Raw genomic sequence first — 17,672 nt, 5'->3', positions numbered from 1 at the left:
GTGTCTCTCATTGTTCTGCACTCTCTCCTTGTCTGTTTTATATAAGTTCCTTATAATGTTTGTTTTGTTCTTGATCGCATGTCTTGACCTGCGTATCTTTGATGGATGCTTGTAAATGTTATTACTGTTTGCATTATTACGTGTTTACCTATAGGTATAATCAATTGTTTTATGTATTTATTTAGTGTGTTTTTACATGTTGTTAGTACGCACATGGTTGCTTGCGAATATACATGTAATTTGTAATTCTGAGCCAACATACTTAAGATTGATAACTATTTTGTTATGGACTGCAAATTTTGTTACATGTATGTTTAATTGTTGCAAGCGCATGTTGTGTTAGATTGGCTCTTATAGGTTGGAATAGTGTATTATGTATGTTCTAATTCGTAGTAGGTATTTGTTTATTGCCTGGAGTATCCGCAAGAGATCTGTGTAGCGGTTTTCTCAGGTAGTGGTGGTGGTGAGGTGACCTTTCGATTTCTTTTAAAGTGTTTTTTTATTTAGACTTTTCAAGTGGATTTTAACATTTCTTGTGATTGATATATTTTGTATGACTGTACTGAATATGGTTATTTGGAAAATATTGTTTTTTGTATTGAAGTCTTTTTTTTGGCTTGATGCCGCAATAAAGTTACGATGGTGATGGATTCGTAGTATGTCACAATATGTTCTATATTTGTGTCTCTTGCATGTTGCAGCCCTGAGGAGGCCCTGGGAGGATGAATTGTGTTAACTGCACTTATGTGTATGTGCTGAAAAAGGACAAGAACCAAGGACATCTGCCTCGTTTGTGTTGCTCAGACTGGCCTACTCTTTGAGCGCTCAGTGTATGGGGGTGAAACAATGAATGCTTGTCTCAGCGGCGTGACCCATCTCCTGGTGAGAGGGAAATACTGGGGTGAAGGGCTTTATTTTCAAGGGAAGAGCAAAAATACATTTTTGATGCAAGCTAAACAACGATCGCCCAAGTCAGAAGTACAGAAGCCATGCAGCTCCACATCATGGTCCTCCCTTGCTCCCATAATACTGTGCCTTTGGGGCGCGTCTGGGTCTCCTGATGCGAGAGTTAAGCAGGTGCAGGAGAGATCAGACTCACCAAGTTACCCACACTGTGGTGCCATGATGGGCAAAAGAACAAGGAGTTGGAATGCTTCCCTCAGCAACCACCGGTGGTCAGAATTATCCCAAGCATTCCCCCATCCCCTGGTGTGAAGGAACAGCTTAGAGGTGGACCTGCTGCATTATTCCTTCTCCCCACTGGACTAGGTCCTACATTTCACCACCAGAACCCTTCAGAAACTCTCAGGATGTACATGTACTTCCCACAATCGCCACCAAGCCGACGGCCTCTAGGCCAAAAAGATGCATTTTTGGACATTGGCCTACAGAGCTGTTAAGGGAAGGGTCTCTATTAGACATTCCAACAGCACTCGCAGCCTAAAATCTGCCAACCCGCATCTTGGAACAGATGCCTCCAGAGCTGGCCACATTTCACCTGTCTCCCAGGCAGGAGTAGCGCTGCCCCGGCTCACTCCCAGTCAAAGATCAGATCAGATCTAAACTGATCACCTGGGGGTTCAGGTGCGACCATCTCATGGGGGCAGACTCTCTCAGTCACTGAATTTCTCCCTAGATGCATCTTTGTACCCTTCATGCAGGCCCCGTTAGTGGTAACCAGGGTTAAGCTTCTATCCAGGTGCAGCAGCGCCTCTTAAAAAAAGCTAGACCTTTTTTGAGGAACTCCATTCCACAATATCTCAATCACTCACTTATTCAACTTTTAAGGCACCCTAAAAGCTTACTTTTTATAGACTCCCAGAATACTAGCACCAAAAGACTTCAGCAAAGGTGGTGAGCATCTTATAAATCTTAATACATATTCCTTCAACGTACTTCCTGTTGTTATCAAGGCCATCTCCACTTTGCCGGAGTACACATTTGAGAAAAAAAATATCCTGTGTCACCTTAAACTGACACCTTTGACCAGCTTCACCCCTGCATGATTGATAGCAACCCGAGCTATGAGTAATGGATGTTTGTATGATTATAGATAAAATGTTGCTTGTTTATGCACATCTCATCTTGTGACCCCTTCTTGCAGCACATCGCATCTTAAGCTGGTGGGCTGATAGAAGGGGTCACATCTCATCTTATGACCTTTTTTTTAATCCTTCTGGCACATCTCATCTTGTGACCCACTTCTTACAGCTCAGCAGCACATCTCATCATATGATTCCTTCTTCAATCTCACCGGAACATCTCATCTTGTGACCCGCTTCTTCCAGCCAAGCAGCACATCTCCTCTTGTGACCCCCTTCTTCTAGGCCACAGGCACAGCCTTCTTCCAGCCCTCATCACATCTCATTTTGTGACCCGCTCCTTCCAGCCCGCAGCACATCTCATCATATGATCCCCTTGTTCAATCCCACCAGCACATCTCATCTTGTGACCCCCCTTCTTCTAGGCCACAGGCACATCTAATCTTGTGACTCCCTTCTTCTAGCCCTCCTGCACAGCCTTCTTCCAGCCCTCCGGCACAGCCTTCTTCCTGCCCTAATCGCATCTCATCGTGTGACCGACTCCTTCCAGCCCAGCAGCACATCTCATCATGATTCCTTCTTCAATCCCACGGGCACATCTCATCTTGTGACCCGCTCCTTCCAGCCCAGCAGCACATCTCATCATATGATCCCCTTGTTCAATCCCACCAGCACATCTCATCTTGTGACCCCCCCTTCTTCTAGGCCACAGGCACATCTAATCTTGTGACTCCCTTCTTCCAGCCCTCCTGCACAGCCTTCTTCCCGCCCTCCAGCACAACCTTCTTCCCGCCCTCATCACATCTCATCGTGTGACCCACTCCTTCCAGCCCAGCAGCACATCTCATCATGATTCCTTCTTCAATCCCACTGGCACATCTCATCGTGTGACCCACTCCTTCCAGCCCAACAGCACATCTCATCATATGATCCCCTTGTTCAATCCCACTGGCACATCTCATCTTGTGACCCCCTTCTTCTAGGCCACAGGCACATCTAATCTTGTGACTCCCTTCTACCAGCCCTCCTGCACAGCCTTCTTCCCGCCCTCATCACATCTCATCGTGTGACCCACTCCTTCCAGCCCAACAGCACATCTCATCATATGATTCCTTCTTCAATCCCACCGGCACATCTCATCTTGTGACCCGCTTCTTCCAGGCCACAGGCACATCTAATTTGGGACTCCCTTCTTCTAGCCCTCTGGGACAGCCTTCTCCCAGCCATCTGGCATATCCTTCTACCAGCCCTCATGACATCTCTGCTTGTGACCCCCTTCTTCTGGCATACCAGCACCTCTCTTCACCTCCCCTTGCAACCCTCTTTTAGCTCTCTGGCATTTTCGTCGTCCAACCCTCCGGAGCATCTTCTACTATGCTACCTGCACATCGCATCTTGTTTCCTTCTTCCAGACCACCGCACATATCCGGGGAACCCTTTTTCCAGCCCTCAGCACATTTCATCTTGCGACCCCAAACTTCCATTCCACGGACACATCTCATTCTTGTGATCTCCTCTGCCAAAGTCATCTCTGCTTTGTGACTTCTACTAACTCAGTCAGGTGAGTGTTTGGAAAGGATCCCCTTGAGTACATCCCAACAGAGACTCTGGACAACACAGACACTTCTCAGATCATTTTGACTACCTGCGAATGCCCCCGACTGGTGTTCTGGCTGATGCCGGTGCTGCCATCGCTGCTGCTGCAAGAGCTCCCGGAGACACTGGAAGACAGGAGGCTGGACGGCGGGCTGAACGGAGGAGGGAGGGATTTCAATGTGCAACCTGGGGGAGTAAAGACAGATTTCCGAGGGTCATGGGTGGAAGAGGTGGCATTTCTGGCAATGCAAAGTGGACAGAACTTGAAAGTGCATGACATGCAATGGAGGTAGCAGCACCCTAGCGCTCCAATGGCGCCATTATCCTGACACGCTTAGAGCACAGTCATCCTCACACCTTATGGTCACGGTTAGCCTGACTGGCCAACATATGTGCCAAGATTACCGATTTAGGTAGAAAACTACTGGATCTTTGGCAAAACTGCAACCTACAGATTTGTCAAGAGTCATCCTGAGGAAGCCTGGATTGAAGCCATTAAGGGGCTAAAGCCAGTCCCCGAGCAGCAAGAACATTACCAACCATACAAAAGCCACACTGTGTTTTGAGATGCAAGTCTTGCAGTAGCTGCTGGATCCATAAACAGTTTTCTATTGCTGCACAGGAATGTCTGCAAGCGAGAGGATGCGATTGTGATGTTAAAGCAGAGTTATATCATACCACTTATTTCTCGTGATGTAGGGTGCTCGAAGGCTACAAGGTCATTTCCTCTGATCTAGGTCCTGTGCTTTGGGATGTGGTTTCCTGTGATGTCAGCATTGGACCAACAATCATCTGATGCAATTTTCAGTGACCTCATCTTCATACTACTAAGTGGTTTTGAAATTTGATAAATCCCACCGCTTTTTGGTCACAAAATGTTGCCCCAAGTGTGAGGCTAAAATGCTTCAGAAAGTGGGGCTCAGACACATACACATGCCCTCAGTGCAGGTTGTATGCTCCCAATGGTATGCATCTGGAAGCCTGCACTGGACAGAGGGCAGGGTGTGGATGGGATCATGTGAGATGAGCATGTATTAGGACCCTTCTGTGGCTGGTGCTGGCAGCAGTAGTTTATAAAGTCATGCATGTAAAGTCAACAGGGATCAAACATTGACAAAGCGTGAAAAGCAGGTCCAGGATTGGAGGTTGTGGATGTCCCCAACACCAGGGGCCCCAGAGCTGGACTGGGCTCTCGCCTGCCACAGAGCTCCATGGCCTGGGGACCCCAGAGAGGGGGGGATCACCTACAGCGAGTTGCTCCAGCTGACTGATCACTCCTTATTCTGAAAACTAAGAAATCTGCAATGATGCAAGCGAGGTGCACACTGGAGGGAACCGACTTCCAGGGTTCAGCGTCTGAAGTGATGTACCGCACTGGGCAGCCCAAGCATGCTGCCGCCTTGGAACCTGCTTGGTGCCGGCTAGTAGTGTATGGGAATACTGGAATCCAGTGGTACACGGCGGAAGGCAAGTGAAAGGACTGCGTAAAGTACCCTCAGCTTTCAACACTCACACAGGCCAAGCTCAGAGCTCAACTCGGTCAGAGGCTGCGGAGAATGCAAGGATAAACTGGACTAATTTGTTACGCGTGATGAGATAGACAAGTAAGAGCCAGTATATCAGTGTATTTTGTACCAGAGTAGAATGTAAATTACATGTGAAGGTGGGCATTATATTACCACTGATTTTCACAAATTTATACTTTACCACACTTCACTAAATCAGATCCTTAAAGTCCAAACAGACACACACAAAAAAATATAATAATTATTGGCAAATAGAATGGGGTGAGACGTGGGTAAAATTAGTTAACCATCATTTTTGCTATTTCAATAATTGTGAATGCTAATGCTTGTTCTAATGGGCTGCTAGAGAGTCCACTGAAGTGGGAAGATGGACACACAACCAGAAGTTTCAAAGACTTGGCTGGGTCAATGCACAGGTTGGGCTGGACAGGCCTTTTATTCCACCAGGCACTTCCCCGGTGGGTTGCAGCCTTGGAGGTCGGTTTTATAAGCTCAGGGGCTGCCGCAGGAGCATCTGTCACTTTCCCCAGCTACTGGTGATTAACTGCTGCAGGCAAAGGGAGGATGCAAGAGAGAAAACCAGAGGGATGAAGGAGCAAGGCAGAGAAAAAGCGATGAGAGATAAAGAGAGAGATAGTTGGAAAGAGAGAGAGAGCACGAGGAGACGAAGAGAGTGGAGCTGGTTCGAGCATTTTTACCAGGACTACTTTTGATTCCCCCGTCCAGGCCTGTTTTTTTTCTGAGCACAAATATTACCAGAATGAGATTCACAGTAGTAGAGAAAGTACTATCCAAGAATAGCTAGTCGCAGCAGATGCCAATATGAGTTCCACAGCCATAAAAAGCTCAAAGGTAGCTCTTGCTGAATAAAGCTAGAATGGGTGGAAATTGCCCAAGATTTAAAAACAAAATGTGCCAATGTCAGTGGAACAAAATAGTTTCTTACCTGTAGATGTAGTTTTGCAGCTTTAAGAATGTTCTGGATTCACATGCTGTGCATTATTCTGCCATCTAGTGGTTGGTTCCGGAATTATCCACTTTTCTAGTCCTTTTCTTTTTTTATTGTTTCTTTTTGTTAGGGCGTTGACAGATTCCCCCATTTGGTGCTTCCTGCGACGTACGCCCTACCCTGGAAGTTCCTACTCTTGGTTGCCATCTTCAGATTCTTTTTTTCCCCCTGTTTTTTACTTCAGTCTTCTTGGTGGAGGTGGGTCACTTGTGAATCCAGAAAATTCTTCAAGCTGCAAAACAACACCTACAGGTAAGAAACTATTTCGTTTTGCAGCGCAAATCTTTTCTGGATTCATGTGCTTTGCATAGATTTTGTTGTGGTTTTGTCAGTTCTGCGGGGGTTGAGTTGAAGATGTACTTAGATACGTAAACAGATGTTGAACACTTTGTCTCATTTAAGATTCCTTTATCATTTGAATGTCTAAAGAGTAGTGTTTTTGAACATGTGTACAGATGATCACGTTGCTGCCACACAGATGACCTGTAAGAGTATATCTGCTTGAAAAGCAATGGTTGCTCATTTCTTCCTTGTTGAGTGTGCTTCTGGGATCGAGTTTAGTTGTACTCCCGCACTTGTGTAGCATAGTTGAATGATTTGCGTGATCCATCTGGCAACTGTACCCTTAGTTACTGGTTTTAAGAAACTTTGTCAGCAAAGGAAGCAAACCAACAGTGTTCCACAAAAAAATTAATAGAATAGAAATTGTTGCTTTGTTTTTCTGATTGTATTTGTCTTCTCGATATAATACATTATTGCACGTCTTGCGTCCAGCGTGTGCAACACCCTTTCCTCTTGATTGTTTGGCTTCTGGGAAAACTTTGGAATTTGATTGTTTGATTTACGTGGAAGTGTGAAACTAGCTTAGGTAAGAACTGTGGATCTGTCCTCAAGACTATTAAGCTGTTGTGGACCTGTAAGTATAGTGTTGAATTGTGAGAGCTTGCATTTCACTCACCCTACGAAGTGATGTCATAGCCACAAGGAATGCTGCCTTTTAGTATGAGCATCTTTAACGTGGCCTTGTGTAAAGGCTCATATAGTGTCTTCTTTAGTTGTGATACCACAACATTTAGATTCTATGTCGGTACTGGTATTTTTCTTGGTGGTGCAATTCTTTTTGCTCCCTCTAAAAAAATATTTTTTACTGGAGTTGTGAAGAAACGTCTTCCTATGTGACCTCCTGTGTAGGCCACAATTGCGTGTAACTGTACCGTCAAGGATGTAAACATCTGTTTGCAGTCTAGTAGGTGTGTAAGATATTTTAGCACAGTTGTTTTTTTTATCCTAATAAGCCCACTTTATGGCACCACAATGAGTACCTCTTCCATTTAGGTTTGTAGCACTTCTTCGTTGCTGGCTCCCTCGCTTCTCCAAGAGAAGACGCTATGTTTTCTGGTTGCCTTAGATGACCAAATCCCAAGTATTCAGGAGCCAAGCTTCCAGGCCCAAAGACTGGTTTCTGTGTGTAGTTCCCTTCCCTCTTCATTGACAACAGGTCTTGTTGTGTTGGCAGTTTCAGAATGTTGCCCTTTGCCATTTTTTATGAGTTCTGCGAACCACGTTTGCCTTGCCTACTGAGGGGCAATTAGCATTAGAGTAATCTTCCTCCTTTTGCATTTACTGGTCACTTTGTGTAACAGTGGTATTGGGGGTGGGGACTTATATACAAATACCCCTGACCAGTCTATCGACAGAGCATTCCCTAGGGAGTGGTGGTGTGGCTGTCTGGATGCAAAGTTTCAGCATTTGGCGTTTTTTAGGCCTACCTTTGGAGTTCCTAATTCCAAAAAGTCTGTTTGAGTACTGCTTGACTGAGTTCCCATTTGTGAGAGCATGATCGCGGTCTGCTCAGTCTGTCCGCTTCTACATTTTCCTTCCCTGGCAGATGGGCTGCTGTTATATCTATCTGTCTCCACACTGGCCACTTCCAGGTTTCTGGGGCTAGCTTCGATATGATCCAGTATTTAGTCTCCCCGCTTGTTGACGTAGAACGCTGTAGTGGAATTGTCAGTTTGGATCAATATTTTTCCACCTAATAGCTCCTTCTAAAAGGCTTACGGCTAGGAACACTTTCTTTATCTCCAGAACATTGATATGCTGTACAGCATCTTGCTCCTTCCAGACCCCTCGGTCCTTGAGCAAACCCATGTGAGTTCCCCAGCCCACGAGAGGCACCTGATGTAATGGGTACAGTTGGAGTTGGTTGTGCAAATGTCCTTCCTTGTATTATATGTGACCTAAAGCCATTTCCTCCCGTAGCTCCTGGGTGACAACCAAGAGATCCTCCAAACCCCCTGTTGCTTGTGAAAATTGGTTTTGTAGACATTCCTGAATTGGTCTCCTATGTAATCTCACATGTGGAATCAAAGGGATGCATGAAGCCATCTCGCCCAACTAACTCCCCACAGTCCTCACTGTCCGAGCTTGCTCCTTCTGGCAAAGGTGAATTTACTGAAGTACTGGCACCATTCTCTTCTTGCTGGGATAGAAGGTCCCTAGTATTTCACTGATTCTTGCTCCTAGAAACAATTTCTTGTTCTGGATTTGGGGACAGCTTTTCTATGTTTATAGAGAAACCCAGTGTGAACATAGTCTTCATCACTCACCTGTTGTATATGCTCTTTGCATTTGCTGTGGGAGTCTGGTCTTACTAACCAGTCCTCCAGAGGGGGATAAACATGTATCTCTTTTCCCGGTGTGCGGTCACTGCTGCAAGACACTTTGTAAATACTCTTGGAGCTGAGTTTATTCCGAAAGCTTGTACTCTGAACTAGTTGTGAGTTTTGTTCACCACAAATCTCAAGTATTTATGTTTTGGATTCATTGGGATGTGCAATTTCTCCGATTTTAGATCTATAGGTGCCACGTAATACCCTTTTTGTAACTGTGGAATGACCTCCTGTAAGGTTGTCATCTTGGATTTTTACATCTTTATGAACTTGTATATGAATCGGAGGTCTAAAACTGGCCGTAGAGACCAGTCTACTTTTGGGATTAGAAAATATGTTGAGTAATTTCCTTCTTGAGCTCTTCTCTCTGTACCTTTTCTATTGCACTTTTTTTCAGTAATTTCTCTTCTTCCTTGGGTATACGTGATGTTTCTTCGTTTGAATGGACTTTTTTTCTTAGGTCCCTTTGCTAGTGGTATCTTGTTCAATTCTATGCAATGTCCAAACCTTATGAAGTTCAATATTAAGCTGTCTGACGTTATCTTCATCCACTCCTGAAGCAAGTCCTTTCTTCTGCCTCCCACGGTTTTGAGTGTCAGAGGCTGTTTGTGTAGGCCAAGTCACTTTGCCGCTGGGGTTGTGCATCCCCTGTGATGCTGCCCCCTCCCAAGTGATCTTCCTCGAAAGGATTGGCAGGGTTGTTGCTGGTACTGCTACTGCGGTGGGGTGCAGATGGTTGGCTGCTACTTTGGAGGCCCTGATGTGTTGAGGTAGATTGGAACCTGCCTCTTGCCTTGGGCCTGCATGTTGACCCGCCCCTCTTCTGATGTTTCCCTTAAGCTGCAATGCTCCCAAGGACTTTGCAGTCTCGTCCTTTTGAGCTATTGCAGTGACTGATCAACAGTGCCTCTAACCACCTGTTATTTATTTAATGTTTTGTTGTATAATGTTGACTTGCACCTTCAGTATGAATCCAGAGATTTGTAACCATGAATGGCGTAATGTTATTCCCGCCATCATCTGGCGCCTTGCTATGTCCGCTGCATCTAACGGTTATCTTAGGCATGTGTGTGCAATAGTCCTCCCTTCCTCTAAGCTGGCCACTCTTTCTGATTTGCCCAGGGAGGTGTTTCATGAGCTCTGCCACATCCGCCCATCTGCTGGTGTGCAAACCTGGAGGTTCAGGAGGGCGTTGGAGTTTGCTATACACCACTGATTTCCTGCACTGCTCTCAAGCGTCTTGCCCATGAGATCCATCCTTTTACTCCTTGTTTAGAGGTGGCCCACATGCTGATGGGATGTTAGCTCTGTTCCTCGCAGCACAAGTGATGGAGTAAATAAGGAGAGTACCCTTTCCTGTTTCAACGTCAAAACGTCTTGACTGCAAACGTTTTTCGGCGAATGAGTCCTTTCCGAAGACGTGACCCGCGGTGTCCCTTTCGAGGGGTTCAATGGGTTCCTTGTCTCTGGGCTGCTTTCAATCGACATTCTTTTCAACGTCGAGGCTCCCTTTAATGCCTTCTCGTCTGATTTCTGAGGGTCTGGCAAGAACATGTTTTTCCAGTGTTACCTGTGGTCTCTTGCCTTAAGCGTGTCCTCCTAGACCTCGGTGATGCTCAGGTCAGCGCCTGGACATTCTCCCTCGGCATCTTTGGCAACGTTGTCATGGTCACTCGACAGACCCAGGTCTCTTGGGGATGGTGTGGGCTTTTGTCCCTTTATGACGACGTACGCCCATCTCTGCTCCGGCGTCTTCGACTTGAACCCGGTGCAGGCGTTGCAGTTCTCACCTTGATGGTGCATCTGCAGGCAGAAGTTGCAGACCTAATGTTGAGCCTTCTGTGCAAACTTATGGAGAACTAGAATGGAGTCTTCTCCATAACGCGGACCTGGGAGCCAGGCCCCGCGTCCAGGCATTCTCCAACCGTTGAGGAAACCTCTCTATGTGTTATGGATCTCCCCCGGTACCTCTTGTTCGATGAGTTTCTTCGGCTTTTGAGACACTTCTCAACTTTTCTTCTTTCGCGACTTAGAGAGCCTCCAGCAAGGCGTCCAGGTCCAATAGTGGAAAAAAAGATGGCACCCAAGAGGGGAACCTTTCAGGAGAGGGTGTACGACGTCACAGGGTCTGTGGATGCCCAACAAAAAGAAATACAAATCTAAATTAAAACAAGGACTAGAAAATAAGTGGAGATTTCCGGGCCCAACCACTAGATGGCAGAATAATGCAGAGCATGTAAATTCAGAAAAGATGAACGATACAAAAGCAGACTTCCATCACTAATTGCACTCAGTGGCCTCACCCCATCGGTGCACCAATTCTTGAGTTTAAAGGAGACCGAACTTCATCAGGGGTTGTTGGTGACAGGAGGCGTGTGAAATGGGCTTCACATTTTCAGACTAGTACAGCAGTGAAATGCCATGAGTCTTGGGCCCTGATTACAAGTTTGTCAGTCTAGGATGGGGTACTTCCAACATGTGGCAAATGTCATTACCTCAGGATGAGGCATTTGCCACGTGTGGTAAATACCTCTGATTCCAAGTTTCCAACAGCGAAACGAGGCATAACATGCAGAACTGATTTTTACCTCATCAAATTCCACATGTTTTTCCTTTGTTCTAGGCTATCCCAAACAAAACCTTTCAGCAGGTTTGAAAAGCCAAAATGTATCTGGGGAAATCTGCAAGAGAACGCGAATTATCACACAATTTGTACTTGTAATCCGTTTGCACACGGATCAGAATTTAGCCCTGAACTTGTAATGAGGGCCTTGGTGTTGTGATGCGGTGGAGAGGAACACAGAGATGGGTCGTTTCCTCAGAAAGTTAGAGTGGTCTCTTCATGTCCATTCTTACAGACCTTTAAACACACACTGATACTTCTGTGGAGTTCTTCTCACAATAAAGGCTTCTTTGAGCTTTGAAATTCATAGTTCTCTACAACGAAAGAGTGAAGCCTTACACACAACACCTGGCGTGCGCCAAGTTGTGAAGTTCCAATCAATGAACAGCTCTTCCTCTGCCCCATAGACCGCTTTACCTACAGGTGTGTCAATGGTAAACACCTGTCGCTCAGAAGCATATGCTCTCCTGGGAGGTGACTGTCGTGGCTGAGAATCCAGAAAAACATTTCTAAATGCCAACTCCCCAAAGCACAGCAGTGCTAGAGGCGAAACTCAACACACAAGGCGTTTTCCATCCATAGGGGAGTATTTACATGTTGACCAGCGAACCCGAGGGACTGAGAACCATTTCCACCTCCTGCCAATGATACATGCTCAATCATTCAACAACCTCAGCAGCAAAAAGTCAGCACTGGCGAGCAGGTGTATAAAACTAACATTCAGTAACACACGCGGAGTGTGGTCCCCACTACCTGGCGACATGAGGGCCGCGGTCCACTCTTTATTCGGGTTCTTGGAGGGGGAACCGATGTTCTGCTGATCTGCTCCTGCGGGACTTGGACCTGGAACCTGGAATGGAGGAGGAGGAGGCTGTGGTGGTGGAGGGGGAGGGTTGTACCTCCAGGCACCTCCAGGGTCACCCCTGCAAGGAGTTGCTTGAAAGTCAGGCCGCCCTGTTAAGAAACAAATCATACTTCAGTCAGGAGGAGAACTTGAAACATAAAGAGAATCAATCACCAAGGTCCTGCCACCACCTTCAACCCCCCCAACGCGAGTCCTTCGAGAAGGTTGTACTCCGCCCTCACCACGTGGATGGAGAATCGCCCCTTCTTACAGAATGTGTTAGTTCAGTCAAGGCTGAGGCTCTTACAGGGGCTTTAACTATCAGAGGAGGCTGCTGTCGTTTGCCTGCAATAGCATGGGGCCTCTACAAACAAATTAAAGTACCAGTAAAAACTAAAGACATATGGACTCGATTTAAGGATTAATTCCGAGAAAGAAAAGAGAATGTTTATGGCAGCGAACATGAATGTCTTCTTCGGAATAAAGGCAGTGTTAGTGCATGTCACAGCAGAGGCTCCTCTCAAAATCAGACCACAATGTCCAGTTAACGCGGATTATGCAATGGCCCATAGGTCTCAAGTGAACAGACATCAGTGACCAGTTAACGCGGATTGTGCACTGGCCCATAGGTCTCAAGTGAACAGACATCACTGTCCAGTTAACACTTCGATTGTGCATTGTTGCACTAGGTATCATGTGAACAGACAACAAAGGCCAGCTAATACTGATTGTACAATGGTGCACAGGTCTCGAGTGACCAGACATCAGTGTCCAGCTAATACTGATTGTGCACTGGTCCATAGGTCTCGAGTGAACAGACATAAGTGTCCAGTTAACACTTTGATTGTGCATTGGTGCACAGGTCTCAAGTGAACAGACATCAGTGTCCAGCTAACACGGAGTGTGAAATGGTGCATAGGTCTCGAGTGAACAGACATCAGTGACCAGTTAACGCGGATTGTGCAATGGCCCATAGGTCTCACGTGAACAGACATCAGTGACCAGTTAACGCGGATTGTGCAATGGCCCATAGGTCTCACGTGAACAGACATCAGTGTCCAGTTAACGCGGATTGTGCAATGGCCCATAGGTCTCAAGTGAACAGACATCAGTGTCCAGCTAATACTGATTGTGCACTGGTCCATAGGTCTCGAGTGAACAGACATCAGTGCCCAGCTAACACAGAGTGTGCACTGGTATAGTAGGTCTCACGTGGAAAGGCTACAGTGCCACGGCGACAGTGTCCGGCTACGCATGGTCACTGCGCAGTGTCACACGAGGTCTCTGGTGAACAGACAGCAGTGTCCTGTGAAGGATCACTGTTACTCTAGCTCTCAAGTGAACAAACAGTGCCTGGATGAGACAGTGATTGTGCAGCAGCAGCAGACATCACGATTGTGCACCAGGTCGTGAACAGACAATAGCTGACCGCTGTGTGTCAGACTTTGGGCCTGTGCACTGCTACACCACAGCGGAGCAGACAGACTATATTATTTAACTATACACAAGAGATGGTAACAGTGCACCGATGTCTGACGCGACTAGTTGACAGTGCCCAGCTGTGCGTCAGACACTGCGTGTGTGCACTGGTACAGCAGGTCTCCAGCGCCCAGAGGCGAGATCTGCACTTGCAGTAGGTCACACAAGGATTACACAGCTGACAAGTGCTTCATCTAAGCAACGTCTGCAAGGCTTCTTTGCAAAGGTGGATTATCTAAAGAGATGATATTTTAAGGGAGCCAAGTCTCTTTCAGATTGAAGTACCCCTCAGATGAGGTGAGGCAGGAAGGCAGAAGTCCTCACTGAAAGGAACAATCGTAGCAGTATAGACTGCCCCACGGGATATATGGTCAGACTGTCAGTAACAAGGGGGCGACCAATGTCGATTCACAGCTGAAGTTTTAGAGGGTGTCTTCAGAGGTTCATGGCTCTTGCTGAGATGGCCCAAGTACTCGCATCACAGGGCAGGATGGTGGACATAGGTACAGAGTAATGGCTGACAATATATCTTTAAGGATAGATGAATTCACAGGACTAGTAAAGTTTGTGCACAGAGAGCTACCCCTAGGAACAGGTGCTGATGGAAAGACAGGCGAAGAAATACCCCCTGGGCACCATGGGTAGAGGTACTCACAGGACAGGATAGTGGACATGGCTACAGAGTAATGGTTAGCAAAGTGTACTTAAAGGGACAGAGTAAGTGACACAGTTCACAGGAGTAGCCAAGCCTGTGCACAGAGAGGACAGGTACTCCTAGGAACAGGTGCTGATGGACATACAGGGAAAGAAATACTCCCAGGGCACCATGGACAGAGGTACTCACAGGACAGGATGGTGGACATAGTCTCAGAGTAATGGTTAGCAAAGTGTACTTTAAAGGACAAAGAAATTCACACAGTTCACATGAGTAGCCAAGCCTGTGCACAGAGGGGACAGGTACTCCTAGGAACAGATTATGATGGACAGAGAGGGGAAGAGATATCCCCAGGGCACCCTGGGCAGAGGTACTCATAGGACAGGACGCGGACGGGCAGAGGGACCAAAAAGAAAAGGTGATGTTCTAGACAAAATACTACTCGCAGCGCATGGCTATGAGGAACAAGGAGGAAAGAGGCACTCGTAGGACAGGGTAACGGGGAGCATACATGAACTTGCATGAGCGAAAGACGATGAAGAGAGAGGACAGAGCTGGCGCCAGGATGGCATGAGCTTGGACTCAGTGGTACAAAGATAAAGGGCAGCCCGGAAACATCTCATCATGTGATAGGATAATGGCAGAAGACCTCCCAGGACCCACAGTTACACTCAAGGAGGGCAGAGGTACTCACAGGCCAGAATGATGTCACGAGCCCGCAGCAGCTTCAAGTCGCTCAAGACCTTCAGCAAGTCGCCCACGCGGGCGTTCTGGTTTATCCAGTGCCACATCAAGTCATTGGTGCGTTCCTGGGAGCTCTTCTTTTCCAGGAGCCGGAGATGTGTGAAGTTCAGGACTATCTGAGAGGCTAGAATGGAGAAAGAGCACAGAAACAGTCAGCTGAGCTGGCAGACAAGTACAGCTGGAGACCAAAGAGTCTCTGGGTGTCACAAGCAGTCAACGGTGTGAACATAGGCGGTGACCCTGGGGTACTGTATGGGGCCCGGGACCCATGCTTCAGAACAAAAGATACACAGAAGGACCAGCCTGGTTCTCGAGGCAGTCAGCATCCTTGGTGCCCACCCAGAGAAACAAATGCTATTCTGAAATTTCTCAAGCAGGATGTAAGACGGTCAATCAATCGCTGAGTGAATATAAAGGAGCTCACGCACAAGTGCAAAACAGTAAGTGAGCTGTTTTTTCTTTTTTGCACAGCACACGTTTCTGTTTCTTTTCCAGCACTCGGGTGAAAAGGACGTGTGGTTGCAGTGGTAACTGAATACACCAACCCTAACCCAACACTCCTCAGTTACCACCAGAAGAGTAGTGCACAGAGGGAGCTCAGATTTTCACAGAGCACGTGTGAGCAGCTCACAGACAATGTTTGCCCTTGGATTTTAAGAACTGCAGTCCTCTGTACCCATTTATAAACCCAGTACCAGAAGGTACAACACAATATCTGTAGAGCAAGAGTTACTCTGGCAGGATCCAGGGAACCTTGACATATCTCAGGGCAGAGGACCATCACAAATAACTGAGAAAGTTAAGAAGGAACTCTACAGAACAAGGTCCACGGTGGATCCAACTTGGCCAGTACTATTCCTAGACAAACATTTGAAGGAACTGACCAGGAAGTGCTAATGGTAACCAAGGGAGGTGTGGCCAGATCCTAACTGCACACATGGTAAACATCTATCGCTGGTTTGCATCTTGGCTTCGCTCACTACACCCGCTTCATTTCAGTGCCAAGAGGCGATTCAGTTTTCAATCCAAAATACAAGTAAAATGATGTAGACATTTAAGTTCCTGCTCAAAGAGCGACTTGACAAACTCGAGAGCACCGATGGTTCTAGTTGGAACCTCAAAGTTGCAAGAATGATTTCAGAGTTAATCTGTAGGCAAAGCGGGAAGGGAGGGACGAAAGCGGTAAACACCAGAAAATTAAGGCACCTATTTTGGATTTGATTAGATGTCTAGAAACAATGAGGCAAGTACATCCAGGAAGTGACCTAACAAGAAGGACCTAAATGATACATTTATGTGAAGGGCCCATCCCCCCCATAGAATGGCCCGGTGGTGCAAATGAGCAGAGTTGGAGCAACAATGGTCAAAGGCCTTCGCTTTATCGTGGGCATTTACAGTAAAATTCCTTTTTACTGACTAAACACACTTCACATTTTTATGAAACACTTTTGGTCTTCCTTTGTGCCTGCAAATGGCAGCAGCTCAGGCCCAGAAGGATGACTGGAACCTGCAGCACAGAAAAGTGCAGGAACTGATTGCTGCTTGCTCAAGCAAGATGGTGGTCGGTGCGGACAAACTCTATAGGTGAACTCAGCATTCTAGTTTTTCATTTGATGAAACACTGCAGGTGTGGAATAAGGAGAATGCTCTTAGGGGTAGATGTACAAAGCTTTTTTGCATTTGCAAACAGTGAACACAAAAAGGCATTTCCAGATGTACAAAGTCAAAATTATTATTCAGTAACCTGTTACTGAACCGCAATTTGGGTTTGCGAAATCGGTGTTTGTAAGGGGCGTGTTTAGGGCGTCCCTTTCAAATACTGATTTGCAGTGGTATGTACAAATGTTTTGTGACCAAAATGCGGCTGTAAATCATTCACACTTTACAACCAAATCAAAGTTGGTGGTAACCCGCTTTGAGAGTGGTTGAAAAAATAGTTTTAAGATCAGGCAGTAGTTCAAGGGACCACTGCCAAGCCTTAAAAAAATGGAACTTAAATGTGTAATATTTGTTTATTTTTAAACGCCTCCTGTTTTCATTTAAGGAAAATGGGCTGCATGAAAAAAGAAAAGAAAAAAAGATTTATTTTGTTTAAAAGCAATCACAGACATGGTGATCTGTTGACCATAGAAGGTCACCATCCCTTTGATGGCAGCAAATCGTACTGGGTCACAACCTGCGACCTACCTCATTAATTTTAGTGACTCAGGCCTGTTTGCGGCCCACTAAGAATCGCTAGATGAAACTCAATGAGTTTCATACATTAGAAATAGCGTTTTTTTTTTAACTGCTAGTCGCAAAGAAATGCAATTAGGAAATCGCTGTTCTAATCTACGTACATCTAGCTCAGTGTGAGACATTTAATTAGCGCCTGCATTACACAAGATTGAATAATGTGGTCTAATAATTTTCCAACAGCCAATCAGATTGCGACTCGCAGCTTTTTCGGTTGCCGCTGCTCGGCCCTTCTCGATGACAATGT

At 46.3% G+C, this 17,672-nt stretch overlaps 1 protein-coding gene across 2 annotated transcripts in view; it reads right to left on the bottom strand.

Annotated features, from left to right (window-relative positions):
- Window positions 1–17,672, bottom strand: part of IRAK1 (interleukin 1 receptor associated kinase 1) — a 194,119-nt gene that overhangs the window by 82,958 nt on the left and 93,489 nt on the right. Inside the window, exons 2-4 of one of the 2 annotated variants that reach the window (XM_069209461.1) lie at window positions 15,141–15,314; window positions 12,222–12,422; window positions 3,688–3,824 (exon numbers count right to left, since the gene is read on the bottom strand). In XM_069209461.1, coding sequence (XP_069065562.1) covers window positions 3,688–3,824; window positions 12,222–12,422; window positions 15,141–15,314 — 512 coding nt within the window. The remainder of the gene's footprint in view (window positions 1–3,687; window positions 3,825–12,221; window positions 12,423–15,140; window positions 15,315–17,672) is intronic. The other variant, XM_069209462.1, reaches the window with a different exon arrangement.

The sequence above is a fragment of the Pleurodeles waltl genome, chromosome 10, assembly GCF_031143425.1.
Source record: "Pleurodeles waltl isolate 20211129_DDA chromosome 10, aPleWal1.hap1.20221129, whole genome shotgun sequence".
Classification (NCBI taxonomy): Eukaryota; Metazoa; Chordata; class Amphibia; order Caudata; family Salamandridae; genus Pleurodeles; species Pleurodeles waltl.
This window is presented reverse-complemented; position numbering and strand designations above follow the sequence as displayed.